Genomic DNA, 18,338 nt, shown 5'->3' with positions numbered 1-18,338 from the left:
AAGAGTGATCAGAACCCGCCTATCCCAAACCACGTCCAGTTTAGGAAGTGCAATCCTAAACACTTTTGGCAAGCCTACCCCCCAAAGTTGTCAACACTGCCACATTATGTTGTACATCATTGACGTGATCAAGTTTAAATATGAGACAGAGTGATTTCCCTTCCCAAGTGCTGTCATAACCATAGTTTCTAAACAAAAACTAAACTAAACAAAAATTGGAGTTTGTGGTTTAACAATGAGACAAAAGACATGAAAATTATCAGTTACAAAAAATGCAGACCCTAGAATTGCCTTTTCCACATTCCAATAGAATTGATTACCTTGAAATATGGTTGATAAGATCAGAGTGGTGGGAAAACATCTCTAGGAAAAAAATCTATTCTTTATGTACTATGTAAACAAAGGGAGAGGAGACACCATGAGTAGAAGAAATGGAATGAGACTCATTTCTAGTGTAAGAACACCTATGTCTCCAGGTTCAGATTTAGGAAGTTTTCCTGGCAGGGTGACAGGATAGCCATGTCACAAGCCTTAACAATGTTCATAGCACATTAGACCTCAAACACCACAGATCATTGAGTCATATGTAAGAATAAATAAGAATAAATACAGTTTCTATTGCCCTTTTCATTTCACAGTTTTATTTTTAAGTATATTTTATTTATTATGCTATTACAGTTACAACAGTCTTCTGTATTTTTGTTTCATCTCTAACACATTGGCAAAACGTTTCCTTTTGAGGACTTTTATTATCCAGAGAAATTTAAAAAATGTTGGTTGGGGAGAAGTTGGGTGTATAGGAGGGTGTGTCATGGGGGTCATACAGTTTTTGGTCAAAAACTGCTAAACACTCAGTGCAATGTGGGCAGGTGAACTTGCTGATCACCCAACATGAAATGGGCAAATGCGTTGAGTCCTCTAAAAAAATTCACTGAAGCCAAATGCAGCCTCTCACAGTGCCAGCTGGTACACTGATACAGATGGGTTCTAGAACACTAACCTAACAGGGGAAGCCTGTACTACAAGGGGCCCACTATCCAGGAGATAATTCCAGGGATTTCTTTTGCTCCCCCTTGTATTTGACCCCCTTCACCCTTCTCTATCCTCTCCAAACCCCTCTTTCCTATGGTTATCACCATACTATTGTCTGTGTCCATGACTTTTTGTTTGTGTTTTTTCTTGCTTGTTGCTTTAAGTTTTTTATTCAACAGTAGGTGAAATCATATAGTTCTTGACTTTATTCATCTGACTTATTTCACTTAGCATGATATTCTCAAGCTACATTCATGTTGTCGCAAATGACAGTATTTATCTTTTCTTATAGCTAAGTAGTATTCCATTGTATATATGTACCACATTTTCTTTACCCAATAATTTATCAAAGGACTGGCAAATCAAATACAACAATACATTAAAAATATCAGGTTGGTACAGAAGTAATGTCTGGCTTTTTAAAAAGGAAGTTTTAAATAGTTTTTATTAAATTTGTGCCTCTTCTTATAATTTTTTGATGTCACAGTGACTAATTCATATCTTATTTTTTCAGATTATTGAAGTATATTGCTCATAATCATCCGCAATATTTGCACCCATGTTTGTCCCATATAAAGACCACATTAGAAATGTTTTACTCTGTGAGTTTCATAAAGGTGCCGATGCAAGTACAGCAGCAAAGTCTACTCAGAGAACTTATGGGGATGATGCAGTGACTGAAAAAAGTTGCAGGAGGTGGTTTTCCCATTTCCAAAGTGGGGATTTCAGTTTGAAAAACAAGCCAAAATAGGGTCGTCCAAAAAAACTTGATTCCGAAGTGTTGGAAGCTGTTGTCACAGAAAACCCCACCATTACCTCTAAGGAACTTACAGAACAATTTAACATAGCCCATACAATTGTGCTATGCCAGCTGAAAAGGATTGGCAAGGTTTCAATAGTTGGAAAATAGGTTGCACACAAACTGTCTCCAGAGAATCTGCAACAGAGTATTGCTTGTTGTGAATCATTGCTTTTGCAACACCTTCAGGCACCATTTTTAGGTACGCTTGTTACATACGCTGAGAAGTGGATCCTTTACCATGATGTTAAACACTGCTGATCATGGATCAGTCAAGGAAGAAGAGTTCAATAACCAAGAGGAAGATTTCATCCAAAGAAGATCATATTGAGTGTATGGTGGGATATGTAAGGAATTGTCCATTATGAACTGTTAGACAACAATAAAACAATTACTGCTAATCTTTACTGTGAACAACTTTGTCATTTGAAATCAGCTTTGAACCAGAAGCGACCCTCCTTAGTCAACAGAATGGATGTCATCTTCCATCACAATAATGCTCGTCTTCACACAGCTTGAGTCACCAAAAATTTCTTGAGAGAGCTTGGTTGGGAAGTATTGCTTCATCCTCCATATTCTCCTGACCTTGCTTTTTCTGATTATCACTTGTTTCAGGGACTATAGAACCATTTTGATGGTCTTAGGTTGACATCAAGAGAAGAGGTTGAAAATGAGTTGGATTCATATTTTGCTTCAAAACCTAAATAATTTTATAAGTGTGGCATTTATAAGCTAGTTGACAGGTGGAATGAGGTTCTAGAAAGCAAAAGAGGTTATGTTAATGAATAAATATTTTCATAATCATGAGCTTTTTCATTTTTAAATTAAACCTCAAAATCGGACATTATTTTTGCACCAATCTTATATAATACATCACAATCAAGTAGGGTTCATTCCAGGGGTACAAGGATGATTCAACACATATGCAAACTGAGCAACATGATACACCATATTAACAAACTAAAGAATACAAATCACATGATCATATCAATAAATCCAGAAAAAAGCATTTGACAAGATACAACCATTTATGACTAAAACACTCAATAAAATGGGTATACAAGGAAAGTACCTCAACATAGTAAAAGTCATATAATACAAACCCTCAGCTGGTATCATACTCAATGGTGGAAAACTGAAACCTTTTCCTCTAAGAACCAAAACAATAAAAGCATACCCATTCTCACCATTGTTATTCAACATTGTACTTAAAGTTCTAGCCAGAACAATCAGGCAATTGAAAGAAATAAAGGGTATCCAAATTGGGAATTAAAAAATAAAATTGTCACTTTTGCAACAACATATTCTTTATATAAAGAATTCTAATGACTTCACCCCAAAAAACCTATTAGAAACAATAAACAAAAACAGTAAACTTGCAGGATACAAAACCCATCACATTCCTATATATGAACAATACATTTTTAGAAAAAGAAATGAAAAAATTTCTTTTGCGGTTGCAACGAAAAAAATAAAATACGTAGAAATAAACTTAATAGAGGATGTAAATGACCTTTATACAGAAAACTACAAGACATTATTAGAATAAATTGAAGAAGACACTAAGAAATGAGAGGTTATTTTATGTTTGTGGACTAAAAAAATCAACATGTACCCAAAGCATTATGCAGATTTGACGCAATCTCCATCAAAATCCTAGTGGCATTTTTAAAAAGAAACGGAACAAAAAAGCATCAGATTTGTATGGAACCACATGCATTTTGTTTGATGTAATTTCTTACATTAAATAGGAACCAGTGAGGGTCTGGAAGGTTTCTGTGCTGGTCCATTCAACAGCTAGTGATGGCAGCAAGGACCCAAGTACTTTCCCTCGCTTTGCTAAGTCATCCTATCTGGGTTGGAATTGCCCCAGATTGGGTCCCCTCATGGTTGTAAGATGGCTTCAGGAGTTCTGGATGTCAATTCCAGAAAGCTAATACCCAGTATTATGAGGATAAATTTTCCAGGAGTCCTATCAGTCATCTCTTCATGACATGCTGATCAAGCCTGGGTCACTGCACACCTCTACCACTGTCATGGCAAGGGCACTAAAGTGCTATTGACAGGAAAACAGCCACAGGTCTCTCTGAGTGGAGCAGAGTCATTGCCTCTGAGTCACAGGAAATAATTAGATACCTGAACAAAATTGGAGTTGGATTGGGAAGTTATTCTATTTACATTGTTCTTATTTAGCTCTTTCTGAAAACACAAAAGTTTAGTCTTGAACTGATTGGCTAAAATTTAAAAAAAATTTTAATTCAGAAAACAGTATCAGCATCAGCAACTTAGGGTGATTTTTTTTCATATTTGACTTCAATTCTAATCTTCTATTTTAAAGGTTTAGTAACTTACTTTGTAGACATTCTATACACACAACTTTTGAGAGTTAATCTATTGTAGAGAATATGATTTACTTATGTTTGTATTGGAACATATTCTGTTAGGGGAAACTATTATAGATGCAGTCCAGTGGTACTTTTGGGCTATGTTTTAAAAAGTTGAATTCCTGTTGTTTCTTACAAAGTATTTAAATGTTATTTTAAATATTATTTTCTTTAACCTATATATAATATTAAAATTTCCACAAAGAAGTGCTAAGTGAACTTTATATGTAACTGAAAATTATAATACAATTTAATACAATTCCTAAAATGTAGAAATTTAGTTTGGTTCATATTGAATAAGGAAGAAAGAAAAGTTGAACAGCTAGCATCTGAACATATCTGAAGAGTAATCTGTAAAAATATATTTCACTTGCCCCCATAGTTCTCCTTTAACCTAATTTGGGGACTACAGATTTATATGACAATGCTATGATGTTTATCCTGAAGTATGAGAGATTATGGCCAGTTTTAGTCAACTCCCAAATAGAAATTAATTCAAATAGCATTTTTGACTGTTTCCAAAATTGGAAAGCTAAGATTTATCTTACTGGGGCTTGGCATAATGACTATAGTAACTGAGAAAGTTCAAATGGTTTCTTTATATTCCATTTTGTTTATAAAAGATGTTATTTGATCAGATGTTTCTAGAAACACAAAACTTAAAACTAAAGAAAAATTCCACTATTCACTTTATTGCTTCTTATATTCTATCTTCTCTTTCTTCTGTTTGTCTATTTTGGGGGAAGGTGACACAAAGGGGTACTTGTACCTCAATTCAGGTACTGGTCCTGCAATATCCAAGAAGCTGATTTGCTGCTGTAATTGTAGAAACAGAAAAGTTGTGTATTAATTGCAGTCTTTAACCCGTAATCGATATTCAAAATTTTTATATCTGAGAAACTCTAAGGAACTGGCCTCTCTTTAACAAGTCCTTTGACATTGTGGGTAAGGAATGGTTAAGGCCTTGAGGGATCATGCTGCTGTGAGTTTGCTTTAGTGGGCCTCAAATATGGTGCATGGAAGAGCTGCATCTGGAACTTTATTTGAAATGAAAGTCCTTGGGCAGCCCAGACCTACTCTGGAGTGGGGCCGAACCACCTATGTGCTGACAAGCCCTTGAGGGATTCTGATACTGATGCCCAGTGGTCTAGGTCATTTTTTATTTTTAGTCACCACAAAAAGATATACTTCATTAATTGTAAAATAAGTCTGTATTAATGGGGGTGCATGTGTGTGTGTTGTGTGTTGTATGTGCACATTTGGAGAGAAAGCTGAATTCTGCCATTATAACCAACAGCATCCAGGGTTTGGCCAAGCCAGTGTTACATATTCCTATTCCCTTAAAATTGTACCAGGATATCCCCTGGCTGCTATTGTTACAGAACCCCTGGGCTGCTCCAATTGAAAACAAACCCATGGGCTCTTTAGTTAGGGGTCTGATTGCCCGCTGCCAAAATTACAACTCTGAATATTATATTTGAGTGAAAAGAAAAATTGTTTATTTAACCTTTACACATATCCTTGCCTCCCCTCTACCAAACCTAACCAGTTTTAGGGGGGGTCAGAAACACTGTTTCCCTACTTCCTAGGCACGGTTCAGCTTTACCAGCAGCTGCCAATCACTCAATCTGATTGGCGAGGTCCTTTCTCTGCTGTGGTGTCTTCCAGCTCTCAATGCAGGACCACCTGGATTCTCAGCCTCCTTGCGAACTGTCTTCTTTCTGTAAACCGAGTGGATCTCCTCTCCTTCTCCAGAGCACCTCTGCGAACACTCACCAGCGAGGGAGCCAGCCCCAGAGCGTGCCCCCCCCCTTAAAGTGTTCGCAGCTGCCTATATATCCCTGACTGCGTCCTCTGACGCAGTGGGTGTTGCCAATAGTTCTGACCATTCACAGAACCCCACGTAGGCTCTGTGTGCTCTCCATACCATCACCTGGTTCAAGACTCCTCCCATCCACCTGAGGCTTTGGATGCATTAAAGCAATTTACATAATGAAAGACACCGGTCATCAGCCTCAGGCATGTGGAGGCATTCTGAAAGCTGCTTCCTTCTCCCCATCCCCCAGCCACAAACTCCAGTGATTTTTGGACTCTCCTGTTTCTGTAACACTATGGCTCAGTGGATTGAGTGTTGGCCTGTGAGCCAAGTGTCGCTGGTTTGATTCCAAGTAAGGGCACATGAGTAGGTTGCATGTCAGGTCCCCAGTTGGTGGCATGAGTGAGAGGCAACCACACAGTGATGCTTTTCTACCTCACTTACTCCTTTCCCCTCTCTCTAAAAATAAAATAAACAAATAAATAAATAAAAAAATTTAAAATTTGTACCAGGATAAGAATCTGGACCCCAGGATGGGCACAGTTTTGCTGTTCATGAATAAATCCCTGTGGTAGCCACCGGAGCTGGGAGTTCAGCTCCAAGTCATTGAGTGGCCTCTGCCTGGAAGTGGTGAGCCATGTGCAGTGCCATTTGGGATGAAGGTTTTCACTGAATCAAACGGGTATCTCAGTTCTGAGATACACCATGTCAGGCTGTTGGGTCACCAAGAGTAGGAAAAACCCTGACAGAAGGGCAAGTACCATGTGGTATGGGGACCACCAGATGGTGGTGCAACAAGGCTGGAACGGAGCAATCCTTTTCAGGATCAGGGAGCTATGGACAGGAGTTTGCCTAAGACCTAATGCTCATTCTGCCATTAGAAGCTTCACAGAAGAGAACGGATTCAGGCATGAAGAGAGATGCAGGGGAAGGTCATTTACTTTTCACATACATGCAATGTCTGCAAACTGCAACCTCCCTCCCCCTTTGGTGTCTTGGTAATAGATCATCAGTGTTCTATGCCAACACAGAAGAAGAGGTTGTCTGTACCTCTCCACCTGTATATACTAATAGGGGTTATGCAAAAACAAGCTCCAACAGTTTTCCTTTGTAAAATGTCATTGCTTCAAAAACCCCTAATGACAGCCTAAAACAGAGAAGCAAAATTTTAAGCAACTAAAAGGCCCTGGAGTTAGGGGGCTAGATTTAAACCCTATCTCTATAGCTCACTCCAGTCAGCCTGTTCTTATTCTGAAAAATTACCAAGAAAACAGTCTAGGTTTTCACACCTAAGTTTATTCAGAGAAAAGAAGGACAGGGGGTAGGGGGAAACAGAAGTAAGGGTAAAGCTTTCGGTCCACCTCGATAGGCACAATTGAAGAAAGGAGTAGAAAAGAAAAAAGTAAGAAAAATAGGAGGAAACAAACTCCAGATCCACTTCAAAAGCCAGTTAGAGTTGTGTGTTTGCAGACTCTGTTTCCACATCTTTCTGAACATACATTTTGGTTAGGGTGACTTCTACCCACCAACACATTGAACAGGTTATTTACATTTCTGTGTTTTTCCTCAGCCTATATGTCATGCTAGGTCCATCAACATTTCTTCTGGGAATGAACAAAGTCCATTTCCACTTCCCATGGGGGGGGGCTAATTTGCGTGTGGCTCATTTGCATATGTCAAAAGTCCGGGGTGATCCAGCCGCTGCCATGTTTTGAGGAAGAACAGGTAGTATAGGCTGCAGATGCCCAAAGAAACTGGGCTGGAAGGAGGAGCCTTTTGGGATGAGATGAGCCGCACCGTGCACGGAGCTTGCACAGCCGTGGTAGAAGCCTTGGTAGAAGCCGCACTCCATCCCGCGATCACACCGACTGGACCACCATGTTCTAACATCTGTGCAGTCCTGGGACAAGTTACCAATTTGTAACAATGGCCATTTCAACACATCGCAGCTATTTCACTAAGTGAAAATCGTGGGTGGGATAGTGCTTGTGGCATTTATAATAAGGCATAGAAGCATTGGATCTATTTTTGCCTGATTATCAGCAGCAGTTTTCCTAAGATATCATCAATAATTAAGAAAAAATCCTATATGTCCAGTAGCAGAAACCCGAAGCAGAAGCAGCCCTCATGTGCTCAGTAGTCCTGGAAATGAGTGTCTCTGCTTGCTGATCATTTGCCGGGAGTATTGAAATTACCAAAAGGCAACTTGGGAGTCTTCTGGCCTTATTCTAGTTTCATAAACTAGCAACAACTCTATCATAGTATTTAGTAACTATTCTGTTCAGGAGGCTTTTACTGTTCCTTCACGCTTTTCTTTCACTACTCTCCTGGAAGTGTTTGGGGTCTAGTAAGGCTGGCCAAAGAGGGAGCAGGTTAGGTGTCTTCTGGAATGCAGTCATTTCAGGTCTTCTTAGAAGTCTGTTCCCCTAACCACAAAGTAGATGGCCACCTTAAACATGCCTACTACAGTGCCAGACACCCATTACTAGAAATTCATTCAGCTGGATCTTGATGTTTTTCTCTTCAGTGTCTCACTGACACGTGCATACCTTTGGATAGGGTGTCCCTGAGCTACTTTTAGCACTGCAGAAGATGATTCATTAATGGAATGCTCTGATAAACTGGGGAGAGATAGGCCACCAGACAGGGGAGCAGCTCTGGAGAACCATTTTGCCACATAAGTAACTAAATGTGTTTTTTAAAAAATTAAAAACAAAAGTCCTTAAAGTACATTAGTGTAAACTCCTACTGCCTCTCAGGTTCTCTGGGCTAATGCCTGCCTACTTATGATCATCCTACAGTGAAAAGACTCACATTAAACAACGATTCAAACCAACAGTCATTCAGACATTTACCTGGCATTAATTACATGCCAGGCAGTGTCTGGTTGCTGATGTTCATGAGATGGTTTTGGCCCAGTTTCTTCTTCTGGGCCAAGTAGGCAGATCCTATTCTTCCCTGACATGCTAGCTTCTCTATGAAATGGAGATAAAGTGGCTCATACCCTTGTCCATTGTAAGGATGGAGGGGCATGGTGTCTTAAACACTCAACAAACCATACAAAAATGCACACATGGAAGGAATTACTATTATTTTCTGTAAGGGAATAGAGAGTCATAGAGCTGCACAGGGCATCCTGAGAATTTTGTGTTGTCTTTCCTCCACCTGGGTCCAAGATCATCAGAGAGCTATTCCAACCAGGCATGTAGCAGTACCAGTTAAAAGTGATCAGCTGAGCTGACTTCTCTAATCAGTTGTTCCACAAGTAAAATCCAGGCAATTTTATTTTAAGTGCTGCCTAATATATCTCAAAATTAAAGACAAGTTTACAAACACTCTGAAAATGTCAACTGCAGACCACATCTCTTTATGTGTAATTTAAAGTCTCTGTGCTGCTCTCAAACACTTTCTTCCCCAAACATGGTTTTCAATAAACCATTCATAGGAAACTGGACCCTCTTTGACACAAGTGGGTGTATTTAGAGTTATTCTTGATATGACTTAGTTCTGAGAAACGATTCAAAGTTTCTGAATCCAGCATTTCTCTGGAATGTGATACTTCCTGTGATTTAGGCATTTAGAGCTTTCCAGGCTGATTATATCTTACAGGAGTTCCCTTCTGTATGGCTTCAAGAGAGGAAACACTTTTAGAAGATAGAAGGTGGTAACTGATGCTTCTGGCTCCCTGACCAGATCCTCTCATCCCTCAAGAGTCCCGGACACATGCAAGACATCCTGCTGCAAGGACCTTCACCTACCTCAAAAGAGAGCTAATGTCCCCCAAGCATAGCCCCTGGGCAGTAAAGGACAGGATGCAGTGGTAGTCCTGGATACCCTAGTCCTAGTGTGTGCACCAGCTTCTCCAGTCCTGGATCAGGGCACTCTGCTATGTGCTTCACATTTTTCATAGCGTTCTCCATGGGACTCAGCTTCAGATGACCATAGTGGAAATCTGCTCATGAGTACCTATGTTGTCTCTTTCCTATTCACTTTTTTCCTCCCCTGAAGATGAGCCCTGGGCTCACCTTCCAAACAAACTACTTCCCCTCAAATCCTTATTTTGAGGTCTGCTCCTGAGGAGTTTACACTAAGATAGAATCTATCTATGCTTTAGGGTCTTTCTTGGGAAAGTCCTCTAAACTAGACAGAAACAAAATTTCAGATAAAGATGTGAAACAAGTGATGAAGCAATTTCTCCCCTAGAAGTCATCACTACAAAGTTATCTTGTTTTAGGTGCCCGCTGCCCTTAAATCATAATAAGTGAACCTGAGTCAGGAGCCTGGGGCAGAGGAGATGTGCTCAGAGTCTAGATGGAGAAAGGCTGAAGGGATCACCCTGTGATGATCACCTCGAGTTCCTTCTGAGAACCAGCTCAAATACTTTCACCAGATGACTGCTAATCCCAGAATGTGGTTTCAAGGAATATAGGGACAAGATGAGAACTTGGACATTGGCTTGAGGATCTCCATACCAAGGCAAATTCAAAGACACATTGAGAACACAAAAAGTGGTGGCCCTATCCTCATCAGAGGTGTGTCACTGCAAACCACCACAATGAGGTTATCATTGCTAACAGCATGAAAGACAAAAACTTCCTGGAAGCAGAGACTGAAATTACCTTTTTTATCACAGGGTCCCTGGTACCACACACAGAGAAGGTGCCCAAAGCATATCTGTGTCAAGCACCCAAGAAAAAGCAAGGCCATAGCCAAGCTGGACTATGAGGCCAGTCAAGATCTGGGAGCTACTTTAGATTCAGTTGGTTTGGGGAACTCGCATATATGGAGATGAAGGAGCAGCCAGAGGTGTCAGCTCCAAAGTCCTTAACCTCAAGAGGGACTGCACTGAGTAGGATGACATCAAAATGAGGTGGGGGAGGACTGCTGGGAGTTGCTGGACTCAAAGTCACCTGCATCAAAGGCAGGAACCTCTATCTCATCAAGACCTTGGAAGGACAAGAAACCATCTCCTACCAGCCTCCAGGGACTGGGAAAACAAGGGGGAGATGGCCTCATGTCCCTGGAGAACCAAGGCATTCGCCAAGGCTCAGCATCCATGCCTTTGTCTGTTGTGGCCTGGATGAGTAGCTGCAAGTTTACCAGGGTGCCATGGTGGAACTCATCCTCACAACTTGATGAACTAATGAATGGATTACGTATGAACATAAGTCAGAACATTTTTTTTAAAGATTTTATTTATTTATTTTTAGAGAGAAAGAGGGAGGAAAAGGGAGAGAAACAACAATGTGTGAGAGAGACATGTGAGAGAAACATTGACTGGTTGCCTCTCGCATGCCCCTGACCAAAGACCCGGCCTACAACCTAGGCATGTGTCTGACTGGGAATTGAACTGGCAACCTTTTAGTTCACAAGATGACACCCAACCCACTGAGCCACACTGGTCAGAGCTAAATCAAAACATTCTAAATTTCACTTTCCTCCACCTACATTTGAGCGCCTACTTATGCCAGATGTAATATAGATACTTTGGAGGCACATTGTATTATTTAACTGAATCTTTATCAATTCTGTGAAATAGGAGTTATCCCGCGTTGCAGCTATGAAAACAAAGCACAGTGGTTAAGGAGTGAGTCCAAGTTTAAGCAGCTGGGATGTAAGGCAGAGTTTGCAAAAAAAAAAAAAAAAAAAAAAACTGATGTGGGGTCCTTTTCACCACTTTCCAATTTGCACTTTTAAAAAAGCTCATTAAATAGTTTTATATTATACATTGTTTTTAAGAGTAGTCAATGATATTACCTGTAATTCTATGAAAAAAGAAAATCAGTATGTTCTTGAACAAAGTCATTGGGTTCTATCTTGACTGGAAGGTCTTTCTAAAGTAAGCAGAATGAGATGGTGGTCTTTTAGGAAATGGGTTAGAGCTAGCTGTCAGTCACCAAATACTATGCAGTTTTCAGCACTATTTCCAATCTGTAATGGAAACAACAGCTCCATAACATTCAAACCTACAAATGAGACTCCCTGTGTTCTTTGAAAACTTATATTTAACAGTTGAACTAAATCAAAATAGGAAACAAACAAAAAGATTAAACCTCTTTCTTTCTTTGCCTCCTAACTGTACCTTTAAGCTCTTCTCCCAATGTCATATAAATGAAAGAAAGGAAATAATCACACACTTAGCTTTACTTCAGGGAATAGGCAGACAGGACTGAGGCAGGTTCCCCTTTGGCTTCAGGAAGAGGTACGGGGATGGGTGAGATCTCTGCATTTGGTTTTTGTAAAAGGAATGTCAACAGCGGGGTAGAGCCTCATATTAATTATAAATGAAAAGGAATTTACTCATAACTTCCTATTCTATTTTTTAAATGTTTATTCTAAAATATTGTTTTTAGGTTACAAATTTTTAACCTTTTAACTCAGCTGTTTCCTAGTTCTGCTTTATAAAGTCATAATGGAAAATATTTCAGTGTTTTCACAGGAACTACACTTACTGAAACCCCCATGAAGGCGGGCAGCTCAGAGGCACTTCTCCTAGGAGCAGGATCTCCAACTGTGAGCTCTGTGCTGGGGGAGGCAAATGGCAAGCTGAGAGCCAGTCTTTCCATAGCAAAGGTACAAATTGGTGAGGATGTCTTAGACATTGTGCTCCTTCTGGCACAAAAGTGAGAAAGAGGTGTCACATCCTTTAATAATGATTCGATTCACATGGACTCTTTGGAACCAGAGCATGCAACAGGTTTTTGTTTATTTGTTTGTTTTGAGTGGACCATTAGCAAGATTACAAATATACAGAATTAGCAAAGGGATAAGAAATATTCACTCTCATATCACATTGGCAGAAGTGTTAACTGTTAAAGGCATTTGGGGTAACAATTTTGTAACATTTATTAAAATTTTAAATGCACATACTTTTTTATTCAGATGTTCCACTGGAGCTTTCTATACTCCAGAAATACTTAAAATATGTATAAGAGGGTAATAAATGTGACTGTAAATAATATGAAAAGTTGGAAATAACCATCAACAGGGGATAAATAGACTACGGAACAGATTCAATAGAATACTACACAGCTATTAAATAAGAATAATGTAATCCCATATGTAACACAGTAGAAGGAAAAAAGATTAAGTGAAAAAATAAATTTAGAATGATGCATTTAGTATGATAGTCTCTTAAACCAAATCAATCAACCAACAGATCAACACACAAACCACTGGAAGCTTTGTGTGGGGGTGCAGGTGTATGTATGCATGAGGGTGAACTCACTAACTGCTCACAACAGTTAGCTGGAATTCTGACCCAAGTAGAGTCACTCACCTGCAATTCTAGAACTGGGTATCCTTAGGTGGCAGGATACAGCCTAAATTTAATTGCAGGCTGGAGAACGGTCTTTTTCTTGCCTTGTAATTAGCAGAAAAGTGGGGCTGTGGAGCATAAAATACAAAACAGAAACAGAGAGGAGGTGACCCAAGAGATAGAGGTAGTGTGGGCTCCAACAACTTCTCATCTTCTGGCTTCTTGTCACTTTCCAATGAGTAGTGACGTTCCTATCCTTGAGAGTCACTCCCCCTAGTCCATGGGATAAATTCTTTTCTGTGTGTGAAGAGATGCTTACTTCAACTTAACTTGTTTCTGTTATGTGCAACTACATTAGCATTTTAGGATATATGCATAAACTACATTAATTGGGGAGCTATTCTATTAATAAGTTAAATTTGTAGACTCATTAGTTATTTGGAAGAATACGCCTTTCTCATGATCCTGACTTTTGTTTTATATTTTGTATCTGTGATGTTTAATATCATGCTTGCTACTTAGATGGCAGTTAATAAATGCTTTTTGTGGATGAACAAGGAGACTTGTAGTAGAGTGAAGCAATGATAGATAAGAAATGCTACTGAGTTTGTTATGCTCTAATAGCATGATCTTATTAAATAGGAGCATCTATAAATGCCGATATTTAATCATTTTTACCACAAATTGGAAATTTCATTCGTTATCATACTTTAAAATTTGTAAGGCATTTTCACGTCCTTTGCTCACTCATTTTGTAGGCACTTGCTCTGAGGGAGGAAGGGATTCTTCCCAATACACTGAGTAGAGACAGATTCAGAATTTGAATCCCACCACATGGAATTTGTATTGATATTCTCCTTTTTTCAAAGAAGAAATAAAGAGTAACTTGTGTTACATTGCAATTCAGCCCATTCTGGTTCAGCACATCAAGGAGATAATACAGAATCAACATTCTCAGAAGCCATGCCCACCATATCCATTCTAACTTGAGACACCAGTGTTAAAGTTGGCTCAGTTTACCAACTCCAAGAAAGTTCAGTTTTGCCCAAGTCTTTGGGGACTCATATTCAAAACTGAAAAGAAAGAGGGAAGCTTCTTTGTACTTTTCATGAAAGACAAGTGGCCTAATATCCTGTTTCAAGATCTGTTTCAAGATCTTGACAGAATTTGGCTTATATAAACCAAGAGTCTTGTTATCCAAGTCAAGTTTTCCTGTTAAAGTTACTAAGTATGTTACATCACGATGATAGGTATACTTTAGCTCTGAACTGGGATAATTTAAGAAATAATTTCAATAGCTCTTTTTAAAGTTTAAATTTCCCAACTGAACAATAAACCCAAAGAACTCCCACTTCTTTCATTTCTACTTACTCCGTATTTATGACTCTCATTTTCTGATTATTGCATGCTCCACATGTAACCAAACAACTGCCATTCTACACTTATATGCAATTACTTGATATCCCTGAGATTACAAGTATATTTAGTAAATGGTTACCATGACAATACTAAAACTGGAAATATAATTGTATTTGCCCATCCAGGATGCTTACATTTAGTGTTTCACTTGAGTCATAGTTTCTAAAACTTTTATTAAGTTTGAGAGTCGACTGTTAGCTATTTGCTCCCTTGACTTTCACCCATTTTCCAACTTTTCTTTGGCTTGTTGTTTTTTATTCTTTAGAAGAGCTACAATTTCTTTTCAATGCTTTGAACATTTGGTTCCTGTATATAAAAATCAATATACATTCCAATTGGATTTTTTCCAATTTGTAACAGAAATGAGACCTTTTCTTTGGGGAAGCACCAACCAATCCATGTACCCTTCCTTTTCTAGGCCACACTTAGTACTATTGCCCTCACTACAGCTTTTTGTTCCATTTCTGTAATTATTCAGCTTCTGAACTTTGAAAATTATTGGACATTTGCCTGCCTTATTGGTCACATACCATTAAAAAGGGAAGTGAAATATAATAAGTGAACATAGGTAAAGATCAATAAGTAAATAGTAAGTAAATACATACATATATAAATAACTACCCTATTTTGCTGTCTCAGAATGGTGCATTGCAGGCACTCAATAAATAAATGCTAAATCAAAGATTACAAGGAAAGAATTAGAATTGATTTGAATGCCTATTCAATTCATTAGCCCATTTTGATTTGGCTTTCTGTCCTTTTCCGTAATAGTTATGTGTATATTCTTGATGTGTGTTCTTAAAGCTGTGTGAAGGTGATACAAAGCCAAACAAGAAGAGCAATGAGAAAGATTAGAGAACTCAGAACCAACCCACCTGATTTATGACAAAGGGACCACCAAAAAGCTATAGAGAGAGAGTGTTTTTTTTCAATAAAGATTTGGGTTGATTGGTTCTACATGTGGAAGAAACAACTGACCCTTGACCCTACTTCACATCATGCTCAAAAATCAGTATCAGATAAGCCAGAGACTGAAATGTGAATGGTAAAATAACAAAGCTTTTTAGAAGTCAGGAGACAAATACAAGCCCTCAGCCCCAGTGCATCCAATCACCCATCCTTTATCTTACCCTTCCATCTTCTTATTCTTCTTTCTTTCCATCCGTACAATAATTCATCATTCATTCTTCTTACCTTTCTCTTGGTATTTGCTTCTATTTATGTGCTGTGGTACAAGGCCTTAAATGAAGGTTCAATATTATGTGCTGCTTTGACATCTGGTAAAATTAGAGGACCTCAAATGACCCAACCACAAGTTCTCCTCCCTGCTTTTCCCCTAAGGATAAGGTCCTTTAGCCAAACAACCCTCCTTGTCAAGAAGATCAGGTAGATTTTATGCTTATCCCTTAGTAGCAGGTTTCATTTCCTTGTCAGCCCATAGAACTATTCAAAAAAGCCAATCACATTCTTCTGTAAGAACCAAGGAATCTTCCACCTCTTTGATATTACATAGGCTACCTCCCAAGCTACTGCTTGTTCACTCTGCTCCCCAAACACTTGTGTAGTTCTGCATGGAATGTGATGCCTTGCTCCTTGAAGCTATGATATATGTGATTAATAAACTGATGTTAATTACATCTATTCAGTGTCAGATAGCATGTGTCTCGTCATCCCCATAACTTTGTGGTGGGAATTCCTCTCTCACCAACATGGTACACTGGAGGCATTTAAAACATCTATCCATCCATCCACCCATCAAGCCATCCTCTATATGCCTATATATTTCATGATGCCTACAGTTTTGCTTGTAATTTTAAAATGATAGTTTATAAATGTACTATGAAAATACACAACTACATATGGCCAAAGGTCTTAATATAACTTAAGGTTTCTGGCATGCCCAACAATGCAAAGAGGCACAACTGTACAGCGACAGTACCTAATATTCTGGCAAATGAACAATGATGGTTTGGAGTAGTCAGCTGGATTCCTACCATTAAGCAGATGTTCATAAAGTGTTAAGTGTCCCTCTCCTAAAGGAAGAGCATCACAGAATTCCAATACACAAGGAACTGTGAGGCTGAAGGATTACTCCTAACCAATCCTTTGAGTGGGTTCATCACTCTTTGAGGTCCTCTGAGATCTAGAATAAAATCTAGAACCATACATGGTTTAGTTTAATCAGTATATGAGTAGACTGACATGAAAGGACCAGCAGTCAGCCTGAGCTGATGATCTATCTGCTCCCAGTTGCTAGAAAGTTATACCCACATGGCTTCTCAGCTGAGTACATCCATAGTTTTGGACCTTGAGAAGGTTTTGTTCCAGCTTATTAGTTCCCTGAAAAAGTCTCAAAACTCAAACTTTGTCTTTTCTATTCTAAGCAAAATATTTCACCACAGTCAAAATCATAAACATGAAAACTCTAAGGTGACTCTATGTAATGGCATGGAATAATCTCCAAGACAAGCTGAAACAAACGTAAATTCAGACCAGAACATAGAACCTGCTACCACCTCTGGGGAGGGTCCCAGGATGGGCAAGAATAGGAGGGAGTTGACATTCAAGCTAGACATCTTTGTTCTTTTGGAATATTTTTGCACTGTCTGTTTTTCATTTTCCAAATATAAAATAAAGTAATACAAGGACTAACATTCAAAATAAATATATATTTTTTTGGGAAAGGAATAGTTGGGCTCATGAAAATCCATCTGGACATTCAGGAATAACTTTCCCAGCCTGGGAAGCAATAAGCCCCTCCAAAAATGTGAACTCCTACTTGGGACATTCTTTCTCCTTCAAACCAAGGGCCTGAATACTTCTGCTGCCCATCTCTGGGCACTACCCAGCACACATAGACACACTCGCTTAGGGTAAGAATTCTATCACACAGTTCTTTCTGGGGTCCTACTTTCTTCCAAGCTTTGCTCTGTGATGAAGAAACTGGCTCATCTTCAGTGATGGGCCCATGTTGTGGTGGTGGGAGCCGTTACCTGGACATGAAATACTGTTTGCATTTTAATGATGCAAATTTTAGGCAGAATAACACTGAAAGATTATAAGCTATAGGATTTTCCAGCAGTGACTCCTTGAATCATATTGTGTAAGCAAACTCCTGCATACCCCTTGTAGTCTGTTCTGTGTACCCCATACATGTCACAATAAATTGAGGAGTATCTATTTCTACATTTTCTCTGCCATTTCTCCCTTTTACTTTCCCCACTTACTTTGGTAGATGAGCACTGCACTTCCTTACATTGGAGGAGGTATGTGTCAAGGCAATAAAATAATTTGTCTACAAGAGACTTCAATTGCCTGGTTTTGCTTCCCCATGGCCTAAGCACATTGGAGACTATACCCTGTGTCTGGTAGAGGAGCTGTGGAGACAGTGACTTGGGCTGGCCTGAAAAGTAATGAGAGTGTGGGCCTTGAGGTTGGAAGGCTGGCATGCTTGGCCATGGGACAACCAGGAAGGTGGAAAGACCAGAGAGCGGCAACATGTGAGTTCAGGGAGCCAAATGCTGAGTCCCAGAAAGACAGAAGTCAGATGTCATGTTTTCTCCGCCCACCTCCCAGGTTGTTCCCACCAGGAGGAACTCTCTGTGAGGTCCTTAGGGGAGGGTCCCCGCA

The 18,338-nt window shown here is 39.3% G+C and overlaps 1 protein-coding gene across 2 annotated transcripts in view; it reads right to left on the bottom strand.

Moving 5' to 3' along the window:
• THBD (thrombomodulin) overlaps positions 1-18,338 on the bottom strand; it is a 155,923-nt gene that overhangs the window by 75,967 nt on the left and 61,618 nt on the right. The window contains exons 2-3 of one of the 2 annotated variants that reach the window (XM_090285971.1): positions 13,311-13,417; positions 11,821-11,865 (exon numbers count right to left, since the gene is read on the bottom strand). The exons of the other annotated variant lie outside the window; for it this stretch is intronic. Of the exons in view, the coding sequence (XP_090142097.1) occupies positions 13,319-13,417 (99 nt within the window). The 3' untranslated portion in view covers positions 11,821-11,865; positions 13,311-13,318. Of the gene's footprint in view, positions 1-11,820; positions 11,866-13,310; positions 13,418-18,338 lie in introns of those variants that run through there. 2 annotated transcript variants of the gene reach the window in all.

This window comes from Furipterus horrens, unplaced genomic scaffold, assembly GCF_987537825.1.
Source record: "Furipterus horrens unplaced genomic scaffold, mFurHor1.1.pri manual_scaffold_8, whole genome shotgun sequence".
In the NCBI taxonomy this organism is placed as follows: Eukaryota; Metazoa; Chordata; class Mammalia; order Chiroptera; family Furipteridae; genus Furipterus; species Furipterus horrens.
The sequence above is the reverse complement of the archived record's forward strand: the minus strand, read 5'-3'. Positions and strand labels throughout refer to the sequence as shown.